The 14,311-nt window shown below is 39.9% G+C and overlaps 2 protein-coding genes across 2 annotated transcripts; both read right to left on the minus strand.

Moving 5' to 3' along the window:
• Nucleotides 1-4,326: 4,326 nt before the first annotated feature.
• LOC148102832 (zinc-binding protein A33-like) lies at nt 4,327-5,920 on the minus strand. Its single transcript, XM_087841380.1, has one exon. It carries the CDS (start codon nt 5,737-5,739, stop codon nt 4,327-4,329), a length of 1,413 nt encoding a protein of 470 aa, XP_087697506.1. The 5' UTR covers nt 5,740-5,920.
• A 3,697-nt stretch (nt 5,921-9,617) lies between these two features.
• On the minus strand, nt 9,618-14,101 carry LOC102796054 (nuclear factor 7, ovary-like). Its single transcript, XM_087841381.1, has 2 exons — nt 14,078-14,101; nt 9,618-11,064 (listed from the first exon to the last, which is right to left on the minus strand). Exon 2 carries the CDS (start codon nt 11,058-11,060, stop codon nt 9,618-9,620), a length of 1,443 nt encoding a protein of 480 aa, XP_087697507.1. The 5' UTR covers nt 11,061-11,064; nt 14,078-14,101.
• Between the last annotated feature and the right edge of the window lie 210 nt (nt 14,102-14,311).

Raw genomic sequence — 14,311 nt, forward strand, 5'->3', positions numbered from 1 at the left:
TCTGTGGAACCAGCTTCCAGTTTGGATTCAGGAGACAGACACTATCTCTACTTTTAAGATTAGGCTTCAAACTTTCCCTTTTGCTAAAGCATATAGTTAGGGCTGGACCAGGTGACCCTGAATCCTCCCTTAGTTATGCTGCAATAGACGTAGGCTGCCGGGAGATTCCCATGATGCATTGAGTTTTTCCTTTCCAGTCACCTTTCTCACTCACTATGTATTAACAGACCTCTCTGTATTGAATCATATCTGTTATTAACCTCTGTCTCTCTTCCACAGCATGTCTTTTATCCTGTCTTCCTTCTCTCACCCCAACCGGTCGCAGCAGATGGCCCCGCCCCTCCCTGAGCCTGGTTCTGCCGGAGGTTTCTTCCTGTTAAAAGGGAGTTTTTCCTTCCTACTGTCGCCAAAGTGCTGCTCATAGGGGGTCATATGATTGATGGGTTTTTCTCTGTATTTGTTATTGTACGATCTACTGTACAATATAAAGCACCTTGAGGCGACTGTTGTTGTGATTTGGCGCTATATATATAAAATTGAATGAATACATTAAAACCCACACACTGGGTCACACGACCCAGTACAGTGACAAACTGTCTATTTATGTGTGTTTTTTTCTTAATCTCTACAGCTGGATCAGCTGCACTTCATGAAAAGGCAGTGATGCGCCGGAAAGTATCTGACCCTCCTCTACAGGGAATGATGGACAAAGATGGAGGGCTTATCATTCCGAAGGAGGGAAATTACTTTGTTTACTCCAAAGTTCCCTTCAGTGACAGTGGTGTGTTTCAGCACTCTGTTACACTTTCCAGCAAAAAGTCTTTAAAAAACGTACCACTCTTGCGATCGAGAAAACACCCCACAGCGAGCAAAGAAAGCGGATCAGACAGTTTTCTGAGTGGAATTTTTCATCTTAATGAACATGACAGAATTTTTGTGACTGTAAACAATATCTCAAAGATTGTACAAAATAACACTTATTTTGGTGCATTTATGCTCTAAATCCCACAGATGGACAAAATTATGTTATTTTTACAGCTTTTGTTTTCTGTGCAGCTTAATATCAGCAGGACGGGATTTTTGCATTGTTTTAAAGTTTACTCAAATGTGGATGAATTGTTTAGTCAAAACAAATAATTTCTGCTTGTGCTTGTTACACTTTTCTCCTGATGTTTAATTTGCTTTTCATGATGCCTGCAGTTCCTTTGTAAATGAATCTGCACAAGAATGAAATACGCTGGTAAATATGTTTGGATTAGTTAAACTGTTAGTCTCTATTTTTAAATTTCATTTTAATGCTTCCCTATTGTACAGTTTTGATTTCTTCTTTTCATAATAATTGTATTGTTTTTGTACTTTGTTTACCACAGCATGAAAACATCTTTTGACTCATTGTTTATGTAAAAAGAGGTCGCTACAGTGAGTAGCTCCACCTGTTTAACCTGGTAGAGGATGCCCCCCCCCCCCCCCCCCCCCCCCCCCCCCCCCCCCATGCAACAGCAAAGTGATTTGTGTCTTCTTCTGAGACTTAACCAGGGATCTAAAGTCCAATAAAAAACGGTATAAGACAAAATTATCTAAGGAGCTTGGAAAGAAAAAAGCGTCTGGATCTCTTTATGTCGCTTGGAGACTCAAAGCTTCAGTTCTAGGGTCAATAAGGGAATGAGACAAAAGGAAAAAGGATTTTTTTTTTCTTGTCTGAAGTCAGCTGTTTAGCATTTTTGTAACAGACTATTTGTATTGTGTTATTGATCAGTTTAAAAAAAACACTGCAGCTCAATTTAGGTGTTTTGTAAAAATCAGCTTTTATTGGATATATCTGATAATGCACTTTGTTCTTTGTTAAGCAAAGTAACACAACCCAAGCACTGTGGGGTTTTTATGCTTTTATTGTGCAGCTGTCTCATGTTATGTTTTCCTTAATATGGTCAATCAGCAATTTTTCACTGCTCTGACCTCAGTTTTCTTTTTTCTTTTCTTTTTTGAATAAAAAATAGATGAAAGACATAAAATCCAAAATGTTCCTCATTGTGACAAATCGTAAATTATTTATTCAAGCATAACAAGTCCCCTAACTCAAGGGATGGCCCAGAGATGTGTTTGCACATAACAGACAACATAGTATAAATAAATTGTATCTTCAGGCACTTTTTTAAACAACAGTCTGCTGTATACACACATAATTGCTTCAAATTTGTTTAGTTAAAGCTTAAAATTCCACATTTAAAAATTAAAACAGCAGCAGCAACATTACTGAACCAGTGTGAGATCATACTGACTTTCAAACTAATGAGAATTATTTTTTTTAAAAAAGCTGTCTTTGCCTTATATGCTATATCTACACAGATATAGCATATAATGTAAATGTTTTAATAATATGTGCCAATTATTTTCCCAGCAAAATCTAATAAAATGTGTGGTGGCTCAAGACCTTTGCACAATACCATCCTAAAATATATTAGTATAATTAGTCCCATCGTTTGTTTTTTTTTAAATCAGATTTCAGCAGTAAATATCAAAGACAGAAAATATCAAACTTCTGCAATCTTAGTCACGGCCTATATGCATATGTTCATATCTCCACCACCCGGTGTGCTTCTTGTATACCTGACACAGTGATGTATTTCAGTGTGAAGGAACATGTTATATTTCTGTTTTCTCCTGAGAAGAATGAAGCAACGTTTTGCTGGTTTTGAAACCAAACCCAAAACCTGATGACAAAGGGGTCATGAGACTCTTTGAGTGAGGGGTGATTTCTTCTGTGGTTCATGCTTTGGTTTCAGTGTATTGTTGTGTTCATACTTTTTGGAAGGAATCTCAGAAAAAAGGTATGTCTCTTTAAAAAGGATTTATTTTGCTTTTTGCAGTTGAAAGTTTACACAGCGCTGAGGACTTCTATGTGAACCAACAGCATGTTTGACAAAAAGGATGACCCCCAAACGGGCTGTACAACATTATATAGTGAGACAAAAACATCGATTATAACAGCTAACTTCCTCCCGCATGGACGCAGTCTTGGTGTCTGCTCCGAAGCATCCTCATATCTCCATGACCTCGTCTGGTATCTGCTCCCTCCTCTGTAAGAGACAGAAAAGCGAAACACCTCTCTGCCTATAGCCTTGATAATCTAATGCTATTATCCATTGTTCTTCTAGTGATTCAAAGTTGGTTTAGAAAATCATATTCAGAACTCTCTGACCCAAAGACTTATTCTAATCATAATCTATGTGTGTAAGCGTGTTTGCAATTATCGCTCTGCACTCTAAGTCATTTCCTACAATATATCAGTCCGGACAGTAAAGCCGAACAAAGCTTATGACCTTCAGAAGACTGAGCGCCAACTCATTATGAGCACATTTGCAGTAAATGTATGAAAATGATTATAACCACCTAATTTAGTAAAATAAATCAAACATTTTCAATCACAACAGTGTGGAAACAACTTCTCTGTGAAACTGAGCTTGAAGGCATGTAGGTGTGTGTTAATGTTCACATCAAAGAATGAGAGCATCTCTCTGTTACAGTCCAGCTAACCTCCCACCCTCTGGACCTTCTTCACTGAAACAACTTTACATGGAAGTGATGAAGAGGCTGCTGCGTTAGTTCCTTCAAACAAATATATTTCCCAGAATCCAGTCTGTGTTTGTCCCTTTCTTAGATAAGACCCGTCACCAGGCCAAGGTTTCAGTCCTCATTATTTCTGACTTCAAGATCACAATCTCTGAGTCAAAGCCCTCAGAGCCCAGCACAAGTGAACAGCTGACAGTCTTCTTAGAAAGGAAAACAATAAGTTGAAGTTGAGCTGAAGAGGCCAAAAATAAAAGTCTTTACACACAACAGATTATTGAAAACTTTTTAGCAGTTTAATAAAACTGACATTTTTTTCCCCCAATTTTCCAGTTTGGCAAAATCACTTTTTAAAATAATTGTGGAGGCTATAAACTCAGTGCTTGTTAGGCATAAACATGTAGGTGGAACCACCTACATTATTATATTAAGCTGTATCTAATGGTTGAAGAGCGCCCCCTGCTGTTCTGTAGACGCTCCTCACGCTTGTATTCATGTCTGTTTTTTTCTTATTCCCAGATAAAGTTGTGTATGTGAGTTTGTTGGGTGTATTTTATATGATATTGTTAAAATCTCAGCAGCAAATACCGTAGCTGAATATTTCTGTAACTGTATCTTCATGTTGTTAAAGAAACAAGAACTGCCTGGAAACAAATATGTACAGGATGAAGAGGATGTGTGTGGATTTTTTTTTTTTTGCTCTTTCTTAGTATCTTGGAACTATTTATGCTAGGACTTTTTACTGGTTTCAAAATGAGATCAAAAACCTGTTGATAGAGGAGTTATATGCTCGTCCACTTTCAAGATCACTGGTAATATCTTCAGTGGTTTCTTCTCAGTACCAACATAAGGAAACAGCTTCTCAGTGAAATTGTGTTTGAAGGTGTGTATGAGTGTGTTGGCATCCAGATCAAAGAATGAGAGCTTCCCTCTGTCATACTCCAGCTGAACTCTGACCCTCTGCAGCTTCTTTACTGACAAAGCTTTATATGTATCTGTTGTTGTTGCTACTCTGTACTCTTCATCCTGGAAATATAATTGCCAGAAACCTGACAGTGCTTGTACCTTTCTCTCAAAAGACTCATTTACAACACCAAAGCCCAAAAATCCCTCTTCTCTAACCTCAACATCCCAAATGTGAGTCCCTGAGTCGAAGCCCTCAGAGCCCACAGCAACGTGATAATACTCAAACCTCTCTGGATTATCAGGAACCTTCTGTCTCCCTCCAAATGTCACACTGGTCAGATCTTCAGACAGGATGAGTTGTGGATGAGCTGTGTTTGGATCCAGAATCACAGGAGTGTAGGAGACCATCTCCTTCATCTTATTCCAGATGTTGTAGGTCAGGTTGCCCAGGTGTTTGGCCACATCAATCAGAGCTCCTGAGACCAGCTGTGGAGCATCCAGCAGGGGGCGCTGCTTGACTCTGTTCACTGAAACCTTGTAGTTGTGGAGGAATGAGACGTCTTCAGCTCTCAGTTGCTCCTCTGTGGCTCTGATTGTTTCTGAAAGAGTTTTTATCTCTCTACTCAGAGACTTAATCTTCTTCTCCATTTTTCTTAACTTCTGCTCTTCTTCCTGCCTCAGAGCAGCCAGCCTGGCTTCCTCTTCATTTTGTAGAAACTGCTGAAGCTTTTTAAACTCCTCCTTTATCTGCTTCTCTGTCTGCTGTGCCTGGACCTTTATATGTTCTGCTGTTTGATCAAACTTTCTTTTGACTTTTTCAAACACCTTCAGTTTATCTTGTAAGGGCTTCAGGTGTTTCTGAAGCTCCTCTCTGTGATCCTTGGCGGCTTCTTCAGTTGGGTTGAATCTGTGGTCTTTGTGTGCTTTTGGATCTCGACAGACGACACACACCAGCTGCTGATGAGCCAAACAAAAAAGTTTGAGTTTCTCATGGTGCAGACTGCAGAGAGGCTCAGACACTGCAGAAGGTTTTTTATCTCTCTGCAGTAAGAAAGCCTCACACAGGTTCTTTAACGCCAAGTTACAGGTCAGATCATTTGACCGGTTTATCTTCTTACAAAGTGGGCAGTTGTGTTCTAGATTCTCGCTCCACCACGTCTGCAAACAGAATCGACAGAAGCTGTGGCTGCATGACAGGATGACAGGATCTCTATAGATGTCGTGGCAGACGGGACAGGAGAGATCATTTTCCGACTGAGAAGCCATTTTGTCCTGGAGTAACAACAATGAAAACAATGAGGCGTCCACTCAAGAAGTTTCTTCAAACTTACTTTCACTTTTAGCTGTGACTTCTGTAAAACTTCTGTTTGTAACATGGAATCAGCAGCATCGTGTTGAAGTGTCAGTATCCTGATATTCCCTGTATTTCAGTGTTCCCCGTATCCTTCTGTCGTTGAACGTCCTCTCTTTTCTAACAAAGAATCTAAATATATAGTCCAGAAAGTGAAAGTGTCACGGTGAATGTAATTTGACAGCAGTGTGAGCAATGAATGAGGAAGATGCATACTTAAAAGGGTGTGTGATTCATTTCTACATGGGGTGGAGAGAGGTGTTGTAGAACACAATCCCTTTATTTCAGGGGCTCAAAAGTAATTGAACAAATTAAATACCTGAAAATAAAACGTCTGCTTCGTTACTTGGTTCAGGCTGCCATGCCTTCACTGACAATGGCAGCCTGAAGTTTTCTTTCTTTTCTTTTTTTTTTTTTGGTGCCAGTTTTATTGCAACACTTGAGAGCAGTTCTGTCTGGCTCAGCAGTCGTACATTTAAGTATGTATGTGACATCTACGAGGAGTTCAAATAACTTAATGTTATTTTCAATCAACCTAGCCTTTGTACTGAAACATGGCAAGTTACAGTTGTCATAGTAGATCCGAGTCCTCTCTGGCACACAGGACGGGTTAATCCTGTCGCTCTTGTTCGAAAACCTGCCCTTCCTAATTCCACAGTCCTCCGGGAGCCCCTGTATTGACATACGTAAATGGCAGCCTGAAGTCTTGAATTCATGGAAATCACCAGATGCTTGGTTTCCTCCTTTCTAATACTCTGCCAGGCCTTTACTGCAGCAGCTGTCAGTTGCTGTTTGTTTGTAGGCCTTTTTGCCCAAAGTTTAGTCTTCAACAAGTGAAATGCTCAGTTGGGTTAAGACAAGGGCGTAGATTTGGCATGGACGGAAGGGACATGTCCCCACCAACATCCAGGGATTATTGAATTGTGCCCACCAATAATTTGATCTCTTCGAGTAAAGAAAAACAAACCCGACAGAAAGAAAAAAAAATCTGTCAGCGTCTCGTTAACCTAGTGGTGCAGAAAGAGTTAAATTACGTTCTCTACTGGAGTCCTACCTCATGTGACAAATATGGCCAATGTGATTGTCTGAGCCTTTCAGGGAGCTCTGTTTAGTTTTAGCAGTGGCAAGCCTGCGCTGCGAGGGACTGCAAGGAGGAGAGGAGGATGACAGCACAGAGGAAGAACCTGGATATAAGAAAGTATTTTTCAAAGAAACCTAGCCTGCAGACCCTGAATTGGGACACAGTCATAGTCTATTCGCACACGAAAACTTTAGACTCGGTTCGAATGCTCACGCGGCATGCCCACGTGACTGTACGTTGCACGCTCACCTAACTTTACGCTGCACGCGTACATGACTTTCCGTTTGTGCCTTGAATAATGAATAAGGTTACGTCCACACGTACCAGCGTATTTTTTTCAAAACGCTGATTTTTCTATGCGTTTGCACCTTTTGTCCACACGTAATGCATGCCTGGCCGTACATTGTGTTTGTATTTCCAGGCACATTTCACGAAGCAGAACGCAGTCTTCAGAGATCTCTACGTGAACACTCTGACCTTCAGTCTGAAGCAGAAACCCAGACCAGTCTTAAGAGAAAGCACAAGTAAAACGTTTTTATTCACAAACATATCTTTGATTGTTAAGAATTCATGATCTTGTCTTTTATACATATCTGTGGTGCTCGCATACTGCAATATCACCACATAATATAGTCCAAAAGGTGGAAGTTTGTAAACTTTTTAAAAATGCAAAGCCATGTACACTTGTGGACTTCAAAAATTCCTTGTATACTGTACCTTCTTGCACGTCTCTGTTTCCTGTGTGTGTTGTTAGAAATCAAACTGTAACTTTAGGAAAAAATATGCCAAAAGCACATTTACAATTATTATGACCGTTTTTAACTTCTTTTCTTCAGACCAAATCCCCTGTACACATATACTGACTCAGAGGATGAGCAGCCTACAAAAACCGGTTTCCCCAGGCGCCTCGAGTGAAAATACCAGGTAATAAAATACTGTCTAGTGTCTGTGTACATATCTGTGTCTGACACAAGGATACTTTTTTGACAAGTTGTCTGTATTCTTAAATAAATTTCTAAAGAGCCCTAACCACTCTGCAGTCTGCCCCCCAGCCCACTGATAGCAACCATCATAATGCCCCGCCCAGCTTGCGGCACCTTTCGCCAACACAGCTTTGTGATCTCCCCAGCCTGCAGAGTCTGATGTCGATGTCATGAGACTCTTTGAGTGAGGGGTGATTTCTTCTGTGGTTCATGCTTTGGTTTCAATGTATTGTTGTGTTCATACTTTTTGGAAGGAATCTCAGAAAAAAGGTATGTCTCTTTAAAAAGGATTTATTTTGCTTTTTGCAGTTGAAAGTTTACACAGCGCTGAGGACTTCTATGTGAACCAACAGCATGTTTCACAAAAAGGATGACCCTCAAACGGGCTGTACAACATTATATAGTGAGACAAAAACATAGATTATAACAGCTAACTTCCTCCCGCATGGACGCAGTCTTGGTGTCTGCTCCGAAGCATCCTCATATCTCCATGACCTCGTCTGGTATCTGCTCCCTCCTCTGTAAGAGACAGAAAAGCGAAACACCTCTCTGCCTATAGCCTTGATAATCTAATGCTATTATCCATTGTTCTTCTAGTGATTCAAAGTTGGTTTAGAAAATCATATTCAGAACTCTCTGACCCAAAGACTTATTCTAATCATAATCTATGTGTGTAAGCGTGTTTGCAATTACCCCTCTGCACTCTAAGTCATTTCCTACAATATATCAGTCCGGACAGTAAAGCCGAACAAAGCTTATGACCTTCAGAAGACTGAGCGCCAACTCATTATGAGCACATTTGCAGTAAATGTATGAAAATGATTATAACCACCTAATTTAGTAAAATAAATCAAACATTTTCAATCACAACAGTGTGGAAACAACTTCTCTGTGAAACTGAGCTTGAAGGCATGTAGGTGTGTGTTAATGTTCACATCAAAGAATGAGAGCATCTCTCTGTTACAGTCCAGCTAACCTCCCACCCCCTGGACCTTTTTCACTGAAACAAATATACATGGAAGTGATGAAGAGGCTGCTGCGTTAGTTCCTTCAAACAAATATATTTCCCAGAATCCAGTCTGTGTTTGTCCCTTTCTTAGACAAGACCCCGTCACCAGGCCAAGGGTTCAGTCCTCATCATTTCTGACTTCAAGATCACAATCTCTGAGTCAAAGCCCTCAGAGCCCAGCACAAGTGAACAGCTGACAGTCTTCTTGACAGAAAACAAAAAGTTGAAGTTGATCTGAAGAGGCCAAAAATAAAAGTCTTTACAAACAACAGATTATTGAAGACAGTTTAGCAGTTTAATAAAACTGACATTTTTTTTTTCAATTTCCCAGTTTGGCAAAATCACTTTTTAAAATAACTGTGGAGGCTTTAAACTCAGTGCTCGTTAGGCATAAACATGTAGGTGGTAGGTGGAACCACACACATTATTATATTCAGCTGCATCTAATGGTTGAAGAGCGCCCCCTGCTGTTCTGTAGACGCACCTCACGCTTGTATTCATGTCTGTTTTTTTTCTTATTCCCAGATAAAGTTGTGTATGTGAGTTTGTTGGGTGTATTTTATATTATATTGTTAAAATCTCAGCAGCAAATACCGTAGCTGAATATTTCTGTAACTGTATCTTCATGTTGTTAAAGCCTGGAAACAAATATGTACAGGATGAGGAGGATGTGTGTGGATTCTTTTTTTGCTCTTTCTTAGTATCTTGGAACTATTTATGCTAGGACTTTTTACTGGTTTCAAAATGAGACCAAAAACCTGTTGATAGAGGAGTTATATGCTCGTCCACTTTCAAGATCACTGGTAATATCTTCGGTTGTTTCTTCTCAGTACCAACATAAGGAAACAGCTTCTCAGTGAAATTGTGTTTGAAGGTGTGTATGAGTGTGTTGGCATCCAGATCAAAGAATGAGAGCTTCCCTCTGTCATACTCCAGCTGAACTCTGACCCTCTGCAGCTTCTTTACTGACAAAACTTTATATGTATCTGGTGTTGTTCCTACTATGTACTTTTCATCCTGGAAACTTAATTGCCAGAAACCTGACAGTGCTTCTACCTTTCTCTCAAAAGACTCATTTACAACACCAAAGGCCCAAAATCCCTCTTCTCCAACCTCAACATCCCAAATGTGAGTCCCTGAGTCGAAGCCCTCAGAGCCCACAGCAATTTTATAATAGTCAAACCTCTCTGGATTATCAGGAACCTTCTGTCTCCCTCCAAGACTCACACTGGTCAGATTGTCAGACATGATGAGTTGTGGATGAGCTGTGTTCGGATCCAGAATCACAGGAGTGCAGGAGACCATCTTCTTCATCTTATTCCAGATGTTGTAGGTCAGGTTGCCCAGGTGTTTGGCCACATCTATCAGAGCTCCTGAGACCAGCTGTGGAGCATCCAGCAGGGGGAGCTGCTCGACTCTGATCACTGCAGCCTTGTAGCTCTGGAGAAACACGACGTCTTCAGCTCTCAGTTGCTCCTCTGTGGCTCTGATTGTTTCTGAAAGAGTTTTCATTGTTCTGTTCAGATCCTCAGTCTTCTCCTTCATCCTCTGACTCTTCTGTTTCTCTTCTGTCCTCAGAGAAGTGATCCTGGCATTTTCTTCCTTTTGTAGAAACAGCTGAAGCTTTTTAAACTCCTCATGAATTTGCTCTTCTGTCTGCTGGGCCTGGACCTTGATGGTTTCTGCTATTTGGTCAAACTCTCCTTTAGTGTATTCAGTGATCATCTTTAACAACTTTAAGGGTGCCAGCAATTCCTTTAGCTCTTTTCTGTGACCGTGTGAAGTTTCATCAATAGGTCTGAAGCTGTGGTTTTTGTGTGCTAGTGAATCTCGACAGACAACACACACCGGCTGCTGATGATCCAAACAAAAAAGTTTGAGTTTCTCATGGTGCAGACTGCAGAGAGGCTCAGACACTGCAGAAGGGTTTTTATCTCTCTGCAGTAAGAAAGCCTCACACAGGTTCTTTAATGCCAAGTTACGGGGCGGATCATTCAGCAAAGGAATCGTCTTGCATATTGGGCAGGATTTTATTTGTTTGTCTCTCCAGCACAGCTGCAGACAGTCTTTACAGAAGCTGTGGCTGCATGACAGGATGACAGGATCTTTGAAGATGTCGTGGCAGACGGGACAGGAGAGATCCTTTTCAGACTGAGAAGACATTGTGCTTGGGATTGAAAAACACAAGACAAGACACATGTAAATATCCCACAAGGTAATATACCTGATAAACTGAAGACTGTTCTTTCCTTTAAAATTTTTTTATTTTATTTAGTTTTTTAAAAAAATATTTGTTGTACTCCAGTAAAAAGATTCCATCAACAAGGCCAAACAAAGCTTCTACTCTGGTATTATCAGTAAATATGAGGGTAACACAAGGATTCTGTTTACAGTTGTCAACAAACTTCTTCAACCCCCCAATGCTTTACCACCACACTTCTTCTGAAACCTGTAACTCCTTGATGCAGTTCTTCACTTCAAAAATTCATAACATTCATCAGCAACTCAGTTCGAATGTTGTGTCTACCCCCTCTCCAGAACCTTTTCTCTATTTTGCGCCGTTTTTCCACTTTTCATCTTCCTGATATATCTGATATTTCTGAGTTCATATGTAAATCCAAGCCCGCCTATGATCCTATGCCTACAGGCTCTGTGAAATCCTGCCTCTTTTCCCTACTCCCACTCATCTCTGCTGTCATTCACTCTTCACTCACCACCAGCATCGTACCCTCATTATTCAAGATTGCTTCAGTCACTCCCATACTGAAAAAAACTTCTTCAGATCCTAACAACTTTAACACCCTCCCTCTGATCTCTAATCTAATCTTCATTTTTAAAATACTCGAAAAAACTGTTGCAGCTTAACTTAATTTACACCTGGTTAATAATAACATCAATAACAAGAGGTTTAAACGTGATTTTCACTCATGTCATAGCACAGAAACTGCTTTACTTTACACTAATGATCGTCTAATCAGAGCTGACTCTGGTCTTCTCACCATTCTCGTCCTTTTGGATTTGAGCTCAGCCTTTGACACAATCTCTCACTCCGTCCTTCTAAGCAGACTTTCCTCTCTTGGTGTCTCTGAAACACCCCTAGCTTGGTTCCAGTCATATCTCCTTGACCGCTCCCAGTTTATTCGGCTTATATCAGTTCGCTCTCGTCTATTCCCAGTCACTTCTGGTGTACCCCAAGGTTCAGTCTTCGACCCTCTTCTCTTCATTATTTACATCCTCCGTCTTGGTACCATTTTCTGCAAATTTGATCTGTTTTGCTGATGACACCCAGTTATATCTCTCCTGTAGGCCTGATTCCTCCCTCCCACCTTCTTCCCTTACAGAATGCCTATCTGAATTAAAATCCTGGTTCAGTTCTAATTTTCTTAAGCTCAATGAGGATAAAACTGAAACCCTCCCTGTTGGCACTAACCTTTAACCTACTGAAGCCAAAGCATTTCTCACTCACTTTAGATAACTCCACAGTTTTCCCTTCACATCAGGTTTAGAGCCTTGGTGTCATCAGCTGTGGAACTCTCTACCCCCAGATATAAGAAATATTGGTTCTCTCCCCCAGTTTAACTCTCAACCCAAAACCCATCTGTTCAAATCTGCATATTCACTGTGAACCCACTGTTTGTTCATTTTATCTTGTGCTTTTGTTTCTATCAAGGGCGTAGATTTGGCATGGACGGAAGGGACATGTCCCCACAAATATCCAGCGATTGTTGAATTGTCCCCACCAATAATTTGATCTCTTCGAGTAAAGAAAAACAAACCCGATAGAAAGAAAAAAACAATCTGCACCCAGCGGAGCACAAAGAGTTAAGTTACGTTCTCTACTGAAGTCCTACGTCATGTGACAAATATGGCCAATGTGATTGGCTGTGCCTTTCAGGGAGCTCTGTTTAGTTTCAGCAGCGGCAAGCCTGCGTTGGGAAGACCTGCAAGGAGGAGAGGAGGATGGCAGCAAAAAGGAAGATCCTGGATATAAGAAAGTATTTTTCAAAGAAACCTACCATTTACCATTTATATTTGACAAAGAATCTGAATTGACGTCTCACTTTTTATATGGCACGAATCAATGTGTTATTTTATCAGGTGGCAATATGTCCTAGTGCAGTCAGAGGGGAAGAGCCAGGGCCAAAGGTGAGGCACATCAAGCACAGAATAATAATAATTTTAATCTGAGGATAAAATGCAGGTACTGAGGCTGAAAGAAGCTTCAGTGCTCTCAGAAGACTAAAAACATGGCTAAGGTTAACAATGACTCAAATGAGATTAAACAATGCTGCTGTATGCCATGTCCACCAGGAGAGACTTCACATAGTGGACATTGAGTTGTTGTGTGGGGCACTAGTAGTCCATGTCTGTTGCTGTAACAGTAGTTTATGTTTAGAATAAAAAATCTCAGCTCACTGACTTGTTTGGGGCAACAGTCCACCTAAAATGTTGCATAATTTTGCTGAGAGATCTTTTACTTTGTGGTAAACTTAGATGAGTAGTTTTATGGACATACACCAGCAGGTCATTCAGTGTTCCCTTAGTGCCAAAGTATAACAGATGTTGGTGTACTATAACTGAACTAATGTTGTTAAAGTGATATTCTTTTATTGTCATGACTGTATTTGAAACTATTTTTATTTTTGTATGATACCTGAGTTATATGGAATATGGCTGAAGTAAACTAAACCTAAAATACTTAGTCAGTCATTTGTTTAATAGTAATTTAACATTATGCAATTCACATATAAAACTATGAATTGTAATTTTAAATGGTTAAAAAATGTAGAATAGCATATGTAGGCAAGTATATTTCTCCTTTTTTTTTTTATCAAGACGCAAAGACCAAAAGGAAAAAAAAAAAAGCAGAAACGGGGCAGGGTTCGGTGGTTGAATCATCCGTCCCCACCAATGCCAAAGCCAAATCTACACCCTTGGTTTCTATTGTTCTTCACTTTTTCATGTCTATAATATGTTTTATTCTATTGTTAAGTGTCCTTGAGTGTCTTGAAAGGCGCTTTATAAATACAATTTATTGTTATTATTATATAAACAATTTGTTAATATAGTGATTACAACCAACCACTTCATTTAACCCAAATAGTTTAGTTCTCTAGCACATGCTTTCATAGTGCTAGATTTTTTTTCTTTTTAAATTACTCTATGGTAGCATGACTTACCAGGATAAAGTCCAACAATTTAGAAGTCCCTTGGATATTTCTTCCACTGAAAACGTCCAGATGAACAGAATCAACCTTTTGGGTTCTCCTTACCTGGATGATTGAGCATGCATCAAGACATTATTCTTTCTTATTTATTCTTTAAAAAAAAAAAAAAAAAAAAGAGAGCCTCACTTTTCACTCCTTTTTGTGCTATCACAGTAAAGTCAATTATATAGTTTTTCTTTTACGCTG

This window comes from Neolamprologus brichardi, chromosome 5 (genome assembly GCF_056152115.1).
Source record: "Neolamprologus brichardi isolate AB-2024 chromosome 5, ASM5615211v1, whole genome shotgun sequence".
Taxonomy (NCBI): Eukaryota; Metazoa; Chordata; class Actinopteri; order Cichliformes; family Cichlidae; genus Neolamprologus; species Neolamprologus brichardi.